Source organism: Lipotes vexillifer, unplaced genomic scaffold (assembly GCF_000442215.2).
Source record: "Lipotes vexillifer unplaced genomic scaffold, Lipotes_vexillifer_v1.1 scaffold165, whole genome shotgun sequence".
In the NCBI taxonomy this organism is placed as follows: Eukaryota; Metazoa; Chordata; class Mammalia; order Artiodactyla; family Lipotidae; genus Lipotes; species Lipotes vexillifer.
The window spans coordinates 793,014-807,662 of NW_006799066.1; the positions used below are offsets into that span (position 1 = coordinate 793,014).

General features: G+C 36.6%; 1 protein-coding gene across 3 annotated transcripts in view; it reads left to right on the top strand.

Annotated features, from left to right (window-relative positions):
- Positions 1–14,649, top strand: part of RAB2A (RAB2A, member RAS oncogene family) — a 74,342-nt gene that overhangs the window by 34,729 nt on the left and 24,964 nt on the right. For all 3 annotated transcript variants that reach the window (XM_007471472.1, XM_007471470.1, XM_007471471.1), the window contains 4 exons: positions 379–446; positions 9,246–9,328; positions 9,762–9,854; positions 14,174–14,285. In XM_007471472.1, the coding sequence (XP_007471534.1) occupies positions 379–446; positions 9,246–9,328; positions 9,762–9,854; positions 14,174–14,285 (356 nt within the window). The remainder of the gene's footprint in view (positions 1–378; positions 447–9,245; positions 9,329–9,761; positions 9,855–14,173; positions 14,286–14,649) is intronic.

Below are 14,649 nucleotides of genomic sequence, written 5' to 3' on the forward strand. Positions count from 1 at the left end.
TGATGTTGAAATTCATCTGTCCGTTTTAGTGAATTTTATACCACACTAATAGTTTTTAAGAAATTTTAATATTTGTTGACTAATAATTATGGTTCTTGAATCTCATTTCTAGATTTTTTAAATATTACAGAGCCTGCAAAACATGAAGACCACAGTTGGTTTCTTGACTACACTAGACTCAGATGTCTTAGTGTTTTAATTACATCCTTAGCCTCTGCCTTAGCTCATACATTTTCTAAGGATAGGAGCTGTATTTGTTAATCTGTATATCACTTGGCATAACATGTGCTAGAAATAGACAGCCTTTTTTAAAAAATCCTTAAATGTGAAATATATTCCCACTAGTCTGTATAACAAAACATTTTCTGTTCTATTCAGGTGTAGAGTTCGGTGCTCGAATGATAACCATTGATGGGAAACAGATAAAACTTCAGATTTGGGATACAGTAAGTATAGCAAAAATACACTGTATGACCTCAGTAAAGTTGTTTTATAAAATTACATTATACGTTTGTTCTGTTTTAATGTTATTTTATGCCTGTTATGGTTTGTTAGACACCAACGCCCCTGCAGCCATGATGGAAAATATGGTACCAGAAAAGATTCATTTTTATTATGCAGTGTTTTCAAGCAGCGGTACCCGAGGTGTCAGGTTTTGGTGAACATATTTGAGCGAATGCTCAGTCTATGGGATCTAAACAGAAATGCTCTAGAAACTATGTTTTTAAGAAAAACAAGCAGTATGTCTAACATACACATAAGAAGTAAAATACGTGAATGTCAATACGATAGAGTCACTTGATCTGACAGTTTATTCATTTATTTTAAAAGTATGATTTAGTTCCAACCACTTGAAGGTACCTTGCTGCAGTTCCTGATTCTGTCATTTATATTCATTGAGTGCCTATTACATATCTTGTTATGTAGTGTTTTAATGGCAGTTTCTCATCTGAACCACAGAAAATGATTTGAGTGACTGTCTTCGTTGTCTTCCTATATTATGCATAAAAGAGAAGTTACTTTATTATATACAATGGATGCTTTAAGGTAGAGGTTCCCAAACTTTTTTGTCTCAGAATCCCTTTATACTTTAAAAAATTAGCAAAGACCTCAAAGAGCCTTTGCTTACATGGCTTATAGCTATCAATATTTACCATATTAGAAATTAAAACTGAGAAACTTATTAAATAGTTAATGATTAATTCATTGTAGAATAACCATAATAAACTCATTGTATGTTAGGATAAATGATGCAATTTTTATGGAAATTAACTGTTTTTCCAAAACAAAAAATCTATATTTTTCCACTGTGAAGAGTGCCATTCTGTTACCTTTTGAAAAATCTCTTTACTGTCTGCTTCGTAGAAGACAGCTGGATTCTCTTATCTGCCCCTGTATGGAGTCTTATGTGTTGTTTTGTTGAAGTATATGAAGAAAATATAACCTCACACAAATAGGTAGTTGGGAAGTGAAGGATCTCATGGACCCTTAACGACTCAGGGACTCCCCAGGGTCAGGGATCACAATTTGAGTACCACTACCTTAGGGCAGTTAGGACTTAATTCTTCACAGAACCCCAGTTGAGAAAAACCAAAAGGTCTCCTACAAAGAGCATCTCTCTAAACTAGTAAATGAAATATAAAATATGGGGAATTTTATCATCATATACCCTGGTCTTCCCCCCCCCCCAATCATGCAGTCGTAGTGTCTCACCTGTCACCCTTAATAGTCACTATTGAAGGAAGGCACCTTGAAGAATATTCAGTCTCACAGACTGGATTCACAAGAAGACCAAGCAAGTTTCTGAAGGCTGATCCTTCCCATGCATCACACAATCATCCTTAAAGTGGAAAACCCCAAATCTCTATCTTGCTCTGTCCCAGAGTTATACATTGGACTCTGTGTTTTTATGCTTTCTTATTTCCTCTTTTTGCAGTAAAGATTTATGCTTTTACCATTTCTTAGTGTTTTCCCCTCCCAGCCAGTAGCATCTCATAACTTTCTGGATTTATATTCTTTGAGGCGACATGACTTCAAAACTGCATTTCCATGCAAGACAAAAGTAAAATATGCACAGTCCCTTCTTTCCTAAAGATTTAAAATTAATGATCTCTAACCAAAAGGAAGTATTTTCTACTTCTGTATTAAAAGTTTCACTTCTTTTTCAAAAGGATTGTTTTAACATAAACCAACTTGCTTCCTTAGCTAATAAACTTGTGCAGCACACATCCGGCAGTGTGGTGTGAACCAAACTACTTGCTATTCTTTAACAAATATGTTTTTCATACCTTGTGCTTTGCATAAATACCTGCTTTGCTTGAAGTACTTTTTCCCCCTTTTCTGTTCAAGACTAGCTCAGATATCAATACTTGTGGAGCCTTTCTGACCCCCATGGGATAGCTGGTTGTCCCCATAAGATTTTATGCATATTTCTGTTATAGCTCTTACCCCGTTGTTGTCAGAGTTTTTTTGTTCCCATATTTACCCTCAGAATAAGCATCATGAGGGAAAGAACCATCTATGTCTTATTCAACTTTGTGCCTTGTTTGTATTCTTAGTTTATACTGGTTGATGCAGCGTTTGGTAAATTTTACTGAATGAATGAGTGAAGTATCTATCTCATTCTGTCTAAGCAACTTTAGGATCATTGGAAGTGCTGAAAAGACACCATCTACTAAAGTACATGGTTTCAAAAGGAAAGATTAATATAGTAATAAAAATTGTGTGATATTTTAGGCACAAACCACCTCATTGTAGTTCACTTTGTTTATTCAGTTGTTCTTCTGTCCTTAAGGTATTCTGTTAAATAATCCCTCCCCTCTTTTCGAAACTTGAACAAATCATTCATTCCCCAATTGTTTTCTAGATTAACTAGTCATGCCTTCTTTTGATAAGTACCTTTTTTCCCCTTAGCTTATGAGTTAATTGCAGTCATCTTTCAAAAGAAATCTATAATTACTTATGCTGGACAGTATGAAAGGGGAATGGAACAAAAACAACCCTCTTGTTCACACTTCCTCTGAAGGGCAGGGGGTGGTCCTCTTTCCCCTTTGTCTAACACGAAGAGACTGGTATCTTTGAAGACATCATGACCCCCCCAGAAAGAATTCCAGGGTTTCCAAATGGAGGGTGCTAGGAACCATGACCTGTTCCAGATTTTAAGGACTGTTCAAAAAACTCTGTTAACTTATGAAAGTTTCTTGAGTCTCTGCCCTACAGGTTTTCCTCTTATCATTGGTTTTCTTCTTTCATAGCTAACTTCCGAAACTCTTTAAATGATGTTATCTGACACACATTAAGGTTGCTCCCACACTTAGTTTATATCTGGTGAAATACACTTTCCCATATCTTTAATGTTTTGCAGCGTGTCTATACATTTGTATAGCAAGCTGTGTTTTTAGTAGCAAGGGTCATGGCTGTTCCTGGCCCAGGATGTTTACAAACCCATCCCGGAGTCCTTCAGGGAATAATTTGCCAAATGTTATGGTTTGTTTCATCAGCCTTAAGAAACTGAATTTTTGTTCCCAATGACTGAGTCTCGGTATCTTAGGATGTTTGTCATCCATTGTATATCTGTTTCCATTCACAATAAAAATAAAAATAAATATAAGGGGTTTTCCTTGCAAAATTTCCACGTCCAGCATCTTTGCTTTCTTTCAAAAATATTAAGTACAGCTGCCAACAGATACTCCTTGAAGGCCTTGCCAGAAGCAATGATAATAGTTATCAGTGTATCCTTTAAAGCACTTTCCGCTGCCCCTGTTGTAACCTTTTTTCTTTTACGGGAAGTCAAATGTTTGATATTCCTGGTATCTGTCAAGGTAAGTCAAAGGAGAAACATGCCTTGTACCCAATTCCATTCTCACTCTCAGACCCTCATCCAGTTTTTACCCACCTTTTTCTATTCTTGCTTGTCTTTTGCTTTTTGTTACTTTTTCAGTTGCCTTCCCAGCATATCCAAATTTTATTTTCCCCCCAAAATTTGTAGTATGGATGTTTTAAGTCCATGTGTCTGTTCAGCTTCCCTGAAAATATTCTTACATTAGACTGACAAATATTTTTCCCATCAAATAATAGTGAAACTGTGTAAAAAATCATGTGAAACCTATATGCTAAAAGTACCTTTTCAGCAAATCACAGGCATTTTTCGGTCCTTTGTAAAATGTGTCAGTTCATATCCACCTTCTTACCCCAAAAATGAGAATTTTTTTTGTCTCAATGGAGCAGTGAGGATGGGTGACCAGAGTTCAGGGGCGCTAGAGAAAGAGCCTGGAGCCAAGCCCTAGGGAGCAGTCCTGCCTCTGCCAGTCCTTGCTCCCAGCCCCCCAGCCCCAGGAGTTGAGAGGCCTTTGGAGGTCCAGCTGTTTCACCTCCTTTGGCAGCTGTTTATCAGCATTTTCTTGAACAACCACAGGGACAGGAAACTATCTTAGATATGTCATTCTACATTAATGTCTACCTCCCACCTGTGGTCTCCAGTTTCTCTTATATGGCAGTGTTAGAAGAATCTGAAGTCAGCAATTGCATCCTGAGTCTTTTTTCAAAGTAACTATTCTTAAATTTGTTAAAGCATTCAACATCTCTTCTTTCCTAGATATTCACAACCTCTATTTCTCTTCCCAGAATCTACTTTAATTTCTGTATGAAACTCCCTTAAAAGACCTAGAATTAAATAGTCCCAGTTGACTTTTTCTCCATCCTTGCTGTGGTCACTGAGGCAGCCTAAAAATTACTGTGATTCTTACTAATCTTGCTGTCGTCCCAACCAGAGGTCTTGCTCTTTGTGTGTAGATTTCAAAATCTTTTTGCTCCATGATAGCAGGTCATTGATCACAGGTGTAGATTTTTAAGTTGAGTCTGTTTAGTAAACTACCTTGAGCACTGGACAACTTATTTGGCTACTTAGAAATCCTTTTTTTCTTTTTGGCTCTTAGCTGTGTTCTGTGTAGCTGGAGTTGTTAGATAAATGACTAACAATGAAAGTAAGAGGTATTACTGTAATATTGATTCTCACAAATCTTAATTTTCTAACTTTGTTGGCTGTTTGGGATCAATCAAGATAACATATTTGAGTGTCCACTATAAATATACTTCAGTGTTCTGAGTTAGGCTCTCCCTCAAGGAGAACTAAGGAGGAAAAAAGATGAGCAGTGTGTTCATTTTATCTAATCAATAGTATTAGAACCAAATGATCACATGAAATTGCTTTTGGATTTGTGAGGAGAAAAGGATAAGTATAGGCTGCGGTAGGCAAGCTTCCTAGCTTTGTGAGAAGATTAGGGGGCTTGAACTGGTCCTCAAAGGGAATAGAAATTGGATAAATAGAGGAGGGAGATTTTCAGGCAAAGAGTTAAACAGAGGCACAAAAGCAGGAATATTCAGAATATGAGCAGAATACCAGTAGGGAAAAAAATGGCTGTAGGAACAAGACTTTTATTGAATAATAATATAAAATTCTAGAGAAACAAATAGAGATCAGATTCCCAAGAGCTTAGGACTTACATTCAGGGTAGAGACTTTTTTTTAACAGTAGCTTGATGTGTGTGAAGTTGTATATTATGGAGATAACAGAAGAGGAGGAGTTAAGTTGCCAGACTGGTTACTACAAAAATTGTTTCAACAGAAAGACTTAGGCACACGGAGAAGCCAATTTGGGGGAATCTTTATCTGGCAGTTGGAGGTCAATTTTAAAGGTATTGGGGCAAAGAATCAAGTTTATTTAATTTAACAGTCCTCACATGGAAAGTGGAGGACTACAAGGCTTCTTTTTCACACATGTTCTGTGGCACTAATTTTAGTAGTAAGTATCCTCAAAATGAGCATGCCTGTTATCTCCCGAGGCGGACTTTTCTGTACTGCTTTTTTGCATATCTGGTATCTTGCTGATTTTTTTTTTTTCCAGAAATCACAGAGCTGTATTGTGAGTCGGCAACTCATGGTCTACTCTGGCCGTCCCAACCGGGTTTTTCTGGTGCTGTTCACTTAGTTCCTGTCTCATGAAATGCATTTTCCTTTACACCCTTAGCTGCTGTTAGGAGTCCCTTTCTTTTTTTTTTTTTAAATCCTGGGCACAAATTTTATTTTATTTATTTTTTATAAATTTATTTATTTAGTTTTGGCTGCGTTGGGTCTTTGTTGCTGCGCGCGGGGCTCTAGTTGCGGCGAGCAGGGGCTCTCCTTCGTTGTGGTGCACGGACTTCTCATTGTGGTGGCTTCTCTTGTTGGAAGCACGGGCTCTAGGCACGTGGGCTTCAGTAGTTGTGGCACGCGGGCTCAGTAGTTGTGGCTCGCAGGCTCTAGAGCGCAGGCTCAGCAGTTGTAGCGCACGGGCTTAGTTGCTCTGTGGCACATGGGATCTTCCCGGACCAGGGCTCGAACCCGTGTACCCTGCATTGGCAGGCGGATTCTCAACCACTGTGCCACCAGGGAAGTCCCAGGCGTCCCTTCCTTTTGATACAAAGAATTCTATATCCTGTTCAGTTCCAAGTTCTAAAATTTCTTTAAGCCAGCATCTTATAGTGAAAAGGATCAAAAACATCTATATGCCCTAAGTTGACGTTCTTTTTCATTTAAAACATTATCAGTCAATCACAGTTTGGATAGGTTTATATTAAAATGCTTCTTAAAAACTAGATTACTTTGCTTTAATGTGATCAAGATAACCATTGGGCTAGCTTTCTGCAGTTAGTTGTTTAACAGTGTGTTTATAGCTGGAGAAGCCGTAATAAAACACGTTATCGGGCAAGACTTATGTTAAGGCTACCAGCACCACTGACAGAGACTAGGCCAGAATGTGGGGTGTTGTCCCGACAAGCCAGGTCTCCAGATTTTGGAAACTGTTCTGAACACTGATCTTCGCTTATTACACAGTGATCCTAAATTTCAAGGTGCACAGTTGCCTTCACAGCCCTCACTTGGAATGTTTCATTTTTTATTTGCTGGAGTTTTTGATTTTGTAATGATGGGCAAAATCCATCCAGATTCAGTGGATTCAGTATAAAGTGATGCATTGTATACATTATTTCCATATTGCAACATGTTTGTTCTTTGTAAAACAGTTCAGGAGGAATGGGAATGGTACATAGATATGTGCTTTTCCTAAACTTTTTCCCTTTTACTATTTCTTATCTAGACTGAAAGCACTGAAGTTTTAGATCTTATAATTCTTCTATAAGATCTATAGCAGTGTACAGTTAGCCCTTGAACAACATGGGTTAGGGTTGCCAACTCCCACACAGTCGAAAATCTGGGTCTAATTTATAGTTGGTCCTTCCTATCTGTGGTTCTTCCTATCCGCAGTTCTTCTGTGTCCATGGATTCAACCAGCCTCAGGTTGTGTAGTACTGTATTGTTTGCCATGGAAGAAATACTCCACATGTAAGTGGACCCACACAGTTCAAAACGGTGTTGTTCAAGGGTCAACTGTATTCATTTTAACTCCTCCCACAAAAGGTCCCACCAAGATTGATTTAAAGATCTTTTACCTTTGCTCATTGTTTAGGCTTGGTAGATACAAGAGCCTAAGCTTGATTTTCATTTTGAACTAATATTTATCTTTTTTTGTATTGTTTTCCACATGATCCTTCCTTGGTATATATAATTCACACTGTTCTAGTCCTTAATTTTCCCATGCTAAGCAGTTAAAGAAGAAATTCCCATAATGCTTGAGTTTTGAACTTGGATTTGAAAGGATTTTTTGGGAAAGATGTGTCTCAATAAATTATATAAAAGTAACTGTAATTAATTTCATGCTTCCAACTAGTATCATCTAGTGTTTCAACCTCAAACTCTGTGAAACAAGTTGGCTATTTTTACAGCCCTTTTATGTGATGGCTTTCTTAGTATCTAATTTATCATAAGACATTATTCTAAGTGCCAGAAATGCTTTCAGGTTACCAAAAGAAGGTCTAATCTTTAGTTTCCACTTGGGAGAAGTTATTTTTACTGAATCTTAGTATGTCAGGACTTACTGATGTCCCCTCATTTAGGTGGGATGGAGTAATGACCATTTTGTGCGTTTGACTGAGACATTAGAATTCATTCTTTCACTCAGCAGGCTTTCTCTGCATGCCTTATGTGTGCGCCAGACCCAGTGCTAGGCGCCAGGGCTGGGGGACAGGAGTGTAGTGGGACGGCAACAAGAATTACAGCATTGAGTATCAGTGTTAGCACAGGGCAGAACCTGACTGTCCATGTGCATTCTGAGGGTGGGAAGGGCTTAATATTTACACTTGGAGATCAGAACTCAGAATATGGAAACATGAGTATTTTTCAAGGACTTAGTAGATTTTGAATACAAAAATTGTGAAAACTGGCTTTGTTTACTTAATTTACATACTTATTTTTTTCTCAAAGGTAGAAATTAAGTGATTAAAAATGAAAAAGTGTTTTTGATAAGAACTGTCTCAATTTTAAACTCAGAGGCAAAAGGCATATCCCACACCAGCCTTTCTTAAAAAGCGGAACATTAGTGCCACTGGTAGAAGGGAAAGTAACTAATTTTGCATAATCTCTGAAGTCTGTTTTCACAAGTGGATATAAAGATGACTTTTTGTCCTGTTGCCTTTTGACAAGCATTTTATATCAAATAACAGAGAAAATTGATTACGTGTAGAGAAAAAAATTTCATAAATTCAGAACCATTTTCTGTTTTTCATAATAAAATGATTGCTCAAAGAATTCCATCTGATGACTGTTGAAAGCTCACTGCAGTTTATGATATAACTGATAAAATCTGCATCCTTGGCCTTCCAACAACCTTTACACCAGCAGATGGTGGGCGTAAAGATGTCATTCATCATTTATTTACAATGGACTTTATTTATTCTAGTGTCAACAGCTGCCCCAGGGAGTGGGTTATTGAATTCAAATGTGAGGCTCTGGGTTATTTGCTTCCTTTCAAATTTGTCTTCAGAGCTTAGTTGCTAGGAGTCCATTCTGTGCTCTAATAATGATTCATGTATTGTGAAGCCATTCAGTAAATTGGGTTGTCAGGGATTGCCAAAAAAGGTTTAGAGGTCTTGTTTTTGGGGGTGGGGGGTTGTGGATTGCATGTGCGTCTGGTTGACTTGAGCAGTAGTAGTACAGAATTATGTGACTTTTTCCTAAGACTGGTGAAGTTAGGATTTCTTCTTTTCCTTTATGCACTCGTTCCCTACCTGTCCATATTCTACATATGAATAATAAGAAAATGTAGAGGACAGTTTGTTGAAGGAAACTATCAACCTTTTCTTCTCTCCTCACAGGCAGGGCAAGAGTCCTTTCGTTCCATCACAAGGTCATATTACAGAGGTGCAGCAGGGGCTTTACTAGTGTATGATATTACAAGGTGAGAACGTGGAAATTTTTTGGTTCAGTGGTCAGTGCAGAGAATCTTTCTAAATAAATATGATTATCAGTAATAAAAGTATAGCTTTGCCTTTATGTCCTGGCTATCTGCCTTTAAAACTTATGTATCTTGAATTAACTTTAAATTTACTACAGAAATCTGTAACTAAGTTATTCTCTTATATGAATAAGCACCCCAAGTTGATCAATTTAGTAGTGATATTTATACATTGGAATTTCCTAAAGTGAGGTTACATTTAATTTCTAAACTGAACTATAGTCAGTGAGCTCTGACTCCAGATACTGTACTTAAAATCTGTTTCCTACTTGGACATGGCTAAAAATAATTATCTTTAATGGAATGTATACTGTTCATTGTACACCACTAGGGGAAATACTTTGAAAACAGTAATCAAATTATCATTTATGTTTAGAAGAGACACATTCAACCACTTGACAACCTGGTTAGAAGATGCCCGCCAGCATTCCAATTCCAACATGGTCATTATGCTTATTGGAAATAAAAGGTAAAAAGACTCTTTTAAAGCTTTTTCACATAATGATGAAGACTGGATAGCTGTTATATGGTAACTGTTTATGTGGTAACTGTTAAAGTGCCTGTCTTGTACATTGTGCAAAATATAAGTTATTGATTTCTTAAATTATAAAAATTTTAAGATACTAAGATGTTTCTTTTGTTTTTTTAATGCATATAATAAGCTTTATTGGAAATTATTATTTGAAATAGTTTTTGTTGGAAGCTATACTTTAAAGAATACTCTTAAGTAGTTTTATCTGATTAGTAATTTAAAATAAAATCCACTGATATGTTTGGTGGTTAGGTCACTGTTCAGTATTATCAAAAATACTTGGCAGTGTAAATAAGGATCTGTGCAGAACTCAGAAAAATATTTTTTTCCCTTCTTCATGACTTAATGTGTATTATATGACTTAATATAATACATAGATTAATCAGGTGTATTTCTACTTAAAGGCCTGAAACACTTTTAATATTGTTTAGTAGCTATCACGTTAGTACTTTTAAGCTTACCTCTAAGACTTACATATTAGTGTCATGCTAATGTTGATTTTTCAATCTTATTTTACTTTATATATCTAGGGATCATTATTTGCAGTGAATGTCCTTGTGCTCTACATTTAAAATGATAGTACATGGGAAAACAGTTTCTTGACCATAGGTTCTATAAACTTTCAAGAGTGTAGGAAAGTTTTCACTAGTTTAGTAGAAAATTACAGTGGTAACAATTAAAACTAGTATTTTTATATTTATTTATTTATGGCTGCATTGGGTCTTCGTTGCTGCACGATGGCTTTCTCTAGTTGCGGCTGGCAGGGGCTACTCTTCATTGCGGTGTGCAGGCTTCTCATTGCCGTGGCTTCTTTTGTTGAGGAGCACGGGCTCTAGGCATGAGGGCTTCAGTAGTTGTGGCACGAGGGCTCAGTAGTCGTGGCTTGCAGGCTGTAGAGTGCAGGCTCAGTAGTTGTGGCTCATGGGCTTAGTTGCTCTGCGGCATGTGGGATCTTCCCGGACCAGGGCTCGAACCCGTGTCCCCTGCATTGGCAGGCAGATTCTTAACCACTGCACCACCAGGAAAGTCCTGTCAATTAATTCTTTTGACAAAGATGCCAAGGTTCAGTGGGGGAAAGGGTAATGTTTTCATCAAATGGTGCTGGAACAATTGAATAGCCACGTGCAAAAAAATTTACCTTAACCCTTACCTCACACCATATACAAAAATTAACTGGAAATGGATTACAGACCTAAATACAAGAGCTAAAAGTATAAAAAATATTCTAGAAGAAAGCATATAAAATCTTAGGGATTCTGGTTTTGTCAAACATCACTTAAATAGGAAAGATTAACTTACCAACTATTGGCAAGGATCTAGAGGAACTGAAACTCTCGCATTGCTGGTGGAAATGTAAAATGATACAACAATTTTGCAAAACAATTTGGTGGTTTCTTTTGAAAATAAACGTACATTTGCCATACCACCTAGCCCCTTCACCTCTAGGTATTTACCCAAGAAAAACATGCTTTACACAAAAAATTATACACAGACTCTCATAGTGGCTTTATTTGCAATAGTGCCAAACTGGAAACAACCCAAAATTCAATTGACAGGTGAATGGATAAATTGTGATACAGCCGTACAATGGAATACACTCAGCAATAAAGAGGAATGAGCTATTGATATATGCAGCAAAGTGGATGAATCTCAAAATAATTATGCTGAGTGCAAAAAAAAAAAGCAGACAAAAAAGAAAACATACTATATGATTCCATTAATATAAAACCCCACAAAATGCAGACTATTCTCTAGTAGCAGAAAGCAGATCATTAGTTGACTAGGGTACAGGGGAAGGAAAGGGTGGATTACAGTGGGGAATGAGGAAACTTTTGGGAGACTGATGGCTTCACCAGGTTATACATATGTGAAACTCATCAAATTTTATATTAAATGTGCAGTTTTTTATGTCAATTATATTGCAGTAAAACTGTAAAAAAAAAAAAAGTAATATAACAGACAAATATTATACTGCATAGATTAGATTTTTTTAAGTGTTATTTTAATTGAGGTTTGCTGTTAAGAGAACATACAGTTGTCCTTCCACATCCATGGGGGATTGGATTCCCCACAGATATCAAAATCCTTTTAAGCATAAGGCTATTGGAGGGAAGCTTTAGTCTTTGTAATATGGCAGTATTCATACTACCATTCAATGATGATGTGTGAAATAATAAGAGAATATTTGAAGAATAAAGAGAATTTTCATAGTTTTGTCTTGCCGGTGTTTTCCTTGTGTCTGAAACAGGGTGGCCGGCAGCTTACTGGTGGCTTAAATTTGGTTGCTGCCCATAGTTCAGTTGTGAAAAGAAAGAGCAAAGTATAGTATGTACAGAAGATGTTTCTAATGATTGTAGATGGGTAGCTCTTATCCTTAGGATACAGTAGGTGTGGAAAGACATTTTAGGGAAGAAACTAGAAGGGAAGAAAGAATGTGTGACATGCAAAGAGTGAATGGAAACCAACAGAGATAAATGAGGGGATTATTATTAGATGAGGTGAATTGGGGTAGACATGGAAACAGGGAATAAACAATTTTTGAGTGAGGTGAATTAAGCAGTAGGGAGCCAGTGGAGGGGTTTGAGAAAGACAGGGACCTAGTCAGAATGACAGATATGACATGGATTTTTCTTAACTGTGGCATTTGATATTGGTTATACAAGAAATAGGATGCAGAGTCTGCAAGGATGAAAGTTTTTAATAGTCGAGGGATTAGAATACCCTAAACAAAAAAGCATGAATTAAGAGAATGGTTTTGGAAAGAAAGATATTTAAGTAGTAAAAGCAGTTTAAATGGGATTAATGGAGTGAAAAGTCAAAGACAACAATATGATTTTATACCTGGAAAACTGAGGAAACGAAGAGTGATAAAACAGAAATACTGAAGTGCCGCTTTCTTTTTTTCAAACCATCCCTTAAATGTACACATCCTTAACCCTCTTTGTTAAGATAACATTTGCAAATGCAGGCATCATCAGCGATACGGTAGGGGAAAACTGGGAGTAACTTTAAATATCTCCAAATAAGGGATTGTTTAAGTAAAATGTGGCATATGCATAAAGTGGGATAAAGGGCAGTTAAGGGAAAGTATTTTCTTGAAGATTTTGTGTACTTCAAAGCTAATTTTCCTTTAAGAATGATTGTCATCAGATAAGGGGACTGAATTTCAGGAGCACATTACCATGTCACTGTTGCTAGTGTCCCTCCCTCCCCCATTTTTTACACCTACTAGAATATAAGCTCCACCTGGGGGCAGGGGGTTGGTACTATGTGTGTTTTGTTGAGTGGTCTGTCCCCAGATCCAGGATAGGGCTTGGCACACAGGAAGCCCCCGGAGTATAGTTGGATAAATTATCCTCATCCAGTCATGCTATGATATTTGCAAACTGAGTTTGCCTGCTTTTTATGTTCTCATTTTACCACTAGTATTTCATAGCACAGTCAATTTGTAACTATTGATTTTATTTCTCAACAGAAAAGAAATCTGATACAAATCTGTCAAAATAATATGTGTCAAGGCTAGATGGAAGTACACGGATATTATATTTTTCTCCATCCTTTTCTGGGCACATAAATTTGTAATAGTAAAGTTTAAATTTGTTTACAATAAAACACACTTGAAGAGGAGACTTCTGCTTTTTACCCCTACCTTAACTAATACAATTTCAGTATGATAAAAATGAGTACCATACTTTTGTCCAAAATTTCTACCTTAGACTTTTGTTTCTCTCTTCTTCCATTAACAGTTCTATTAGGAATTAACTGGGATTAAAAATTAATTAATGTTTCTATACTGCTTTGAATTTTATTAAGCAATTTCCTATAGTTTCTGAAAATTGTGTGACTTATTTTTATCACATTCATAGAAACTCAGCGAGTCTGGCTAAAGGATAAGGGGACTAGTGTAATTTTGCTCTCTCAAATTATTATGTTGAGTAAGATGGTTCCCTTCTTTGGGAACCCACTGTAACTCAAAGGTAGGGTTTGGGCTAGATGTTCCCTTTGGGTTTCTCTAGTTTTAGCATTCTAGGGCTCTAACTTAGAATCTTTCTTTAGTTGGATTGTTAGTTCTTTGAAGCTAAGCAGTGTGCTCTTTTTGACTCTCATAATACACTGAATAATGAAGTTGATTATTGTGTGTCAAAAATTAATTGAAAGAATGGTCAGCACAACTTTGAATCATGGTACAGTTTCCACAGATGTCTCTAATTGTACTATGTTGGTTGATAACTTGGCCCTTTCTTTCCCATGTTCAGTGATTTAGAATCTAGAAGAGAAGTAAAAAAAGAAGAAGGTGAAGCTTTTGCACGAGAACATGGACTTATCTTCATGGAAACTTCAGCTAAGACTGCTTCTAATGTAGAAGAGGTAAGTAAGAGGCCTTTTTAAAATGTTTTATCTTCTTAATAGAAACTTTTTATATACCTTAATATTCATTTGTTGATTATCCCCTGTAAGCTCTTTAGTCACAGATAGTCCTTGAAGGTTGTAAAGTAGAAAATTTCTTTCCTTTGAAATGCCTTGTAATGTTCATCTTATATCAGGCTCTTCAGTTATATTCTGAGCCTTCACTTGAAGCCAAAATGCTTTCACAGATCTTTGTATATACTTCCCTTAAAATCATTTTTATGTTTCTTGAGAGGGAAAAAGAAGAACACTAACGAAATTTGGAAATGTTTCAAGACACTAAACATTTTTAGCTATTTGTATCCACTGCTGCTTAAGTAGGGAA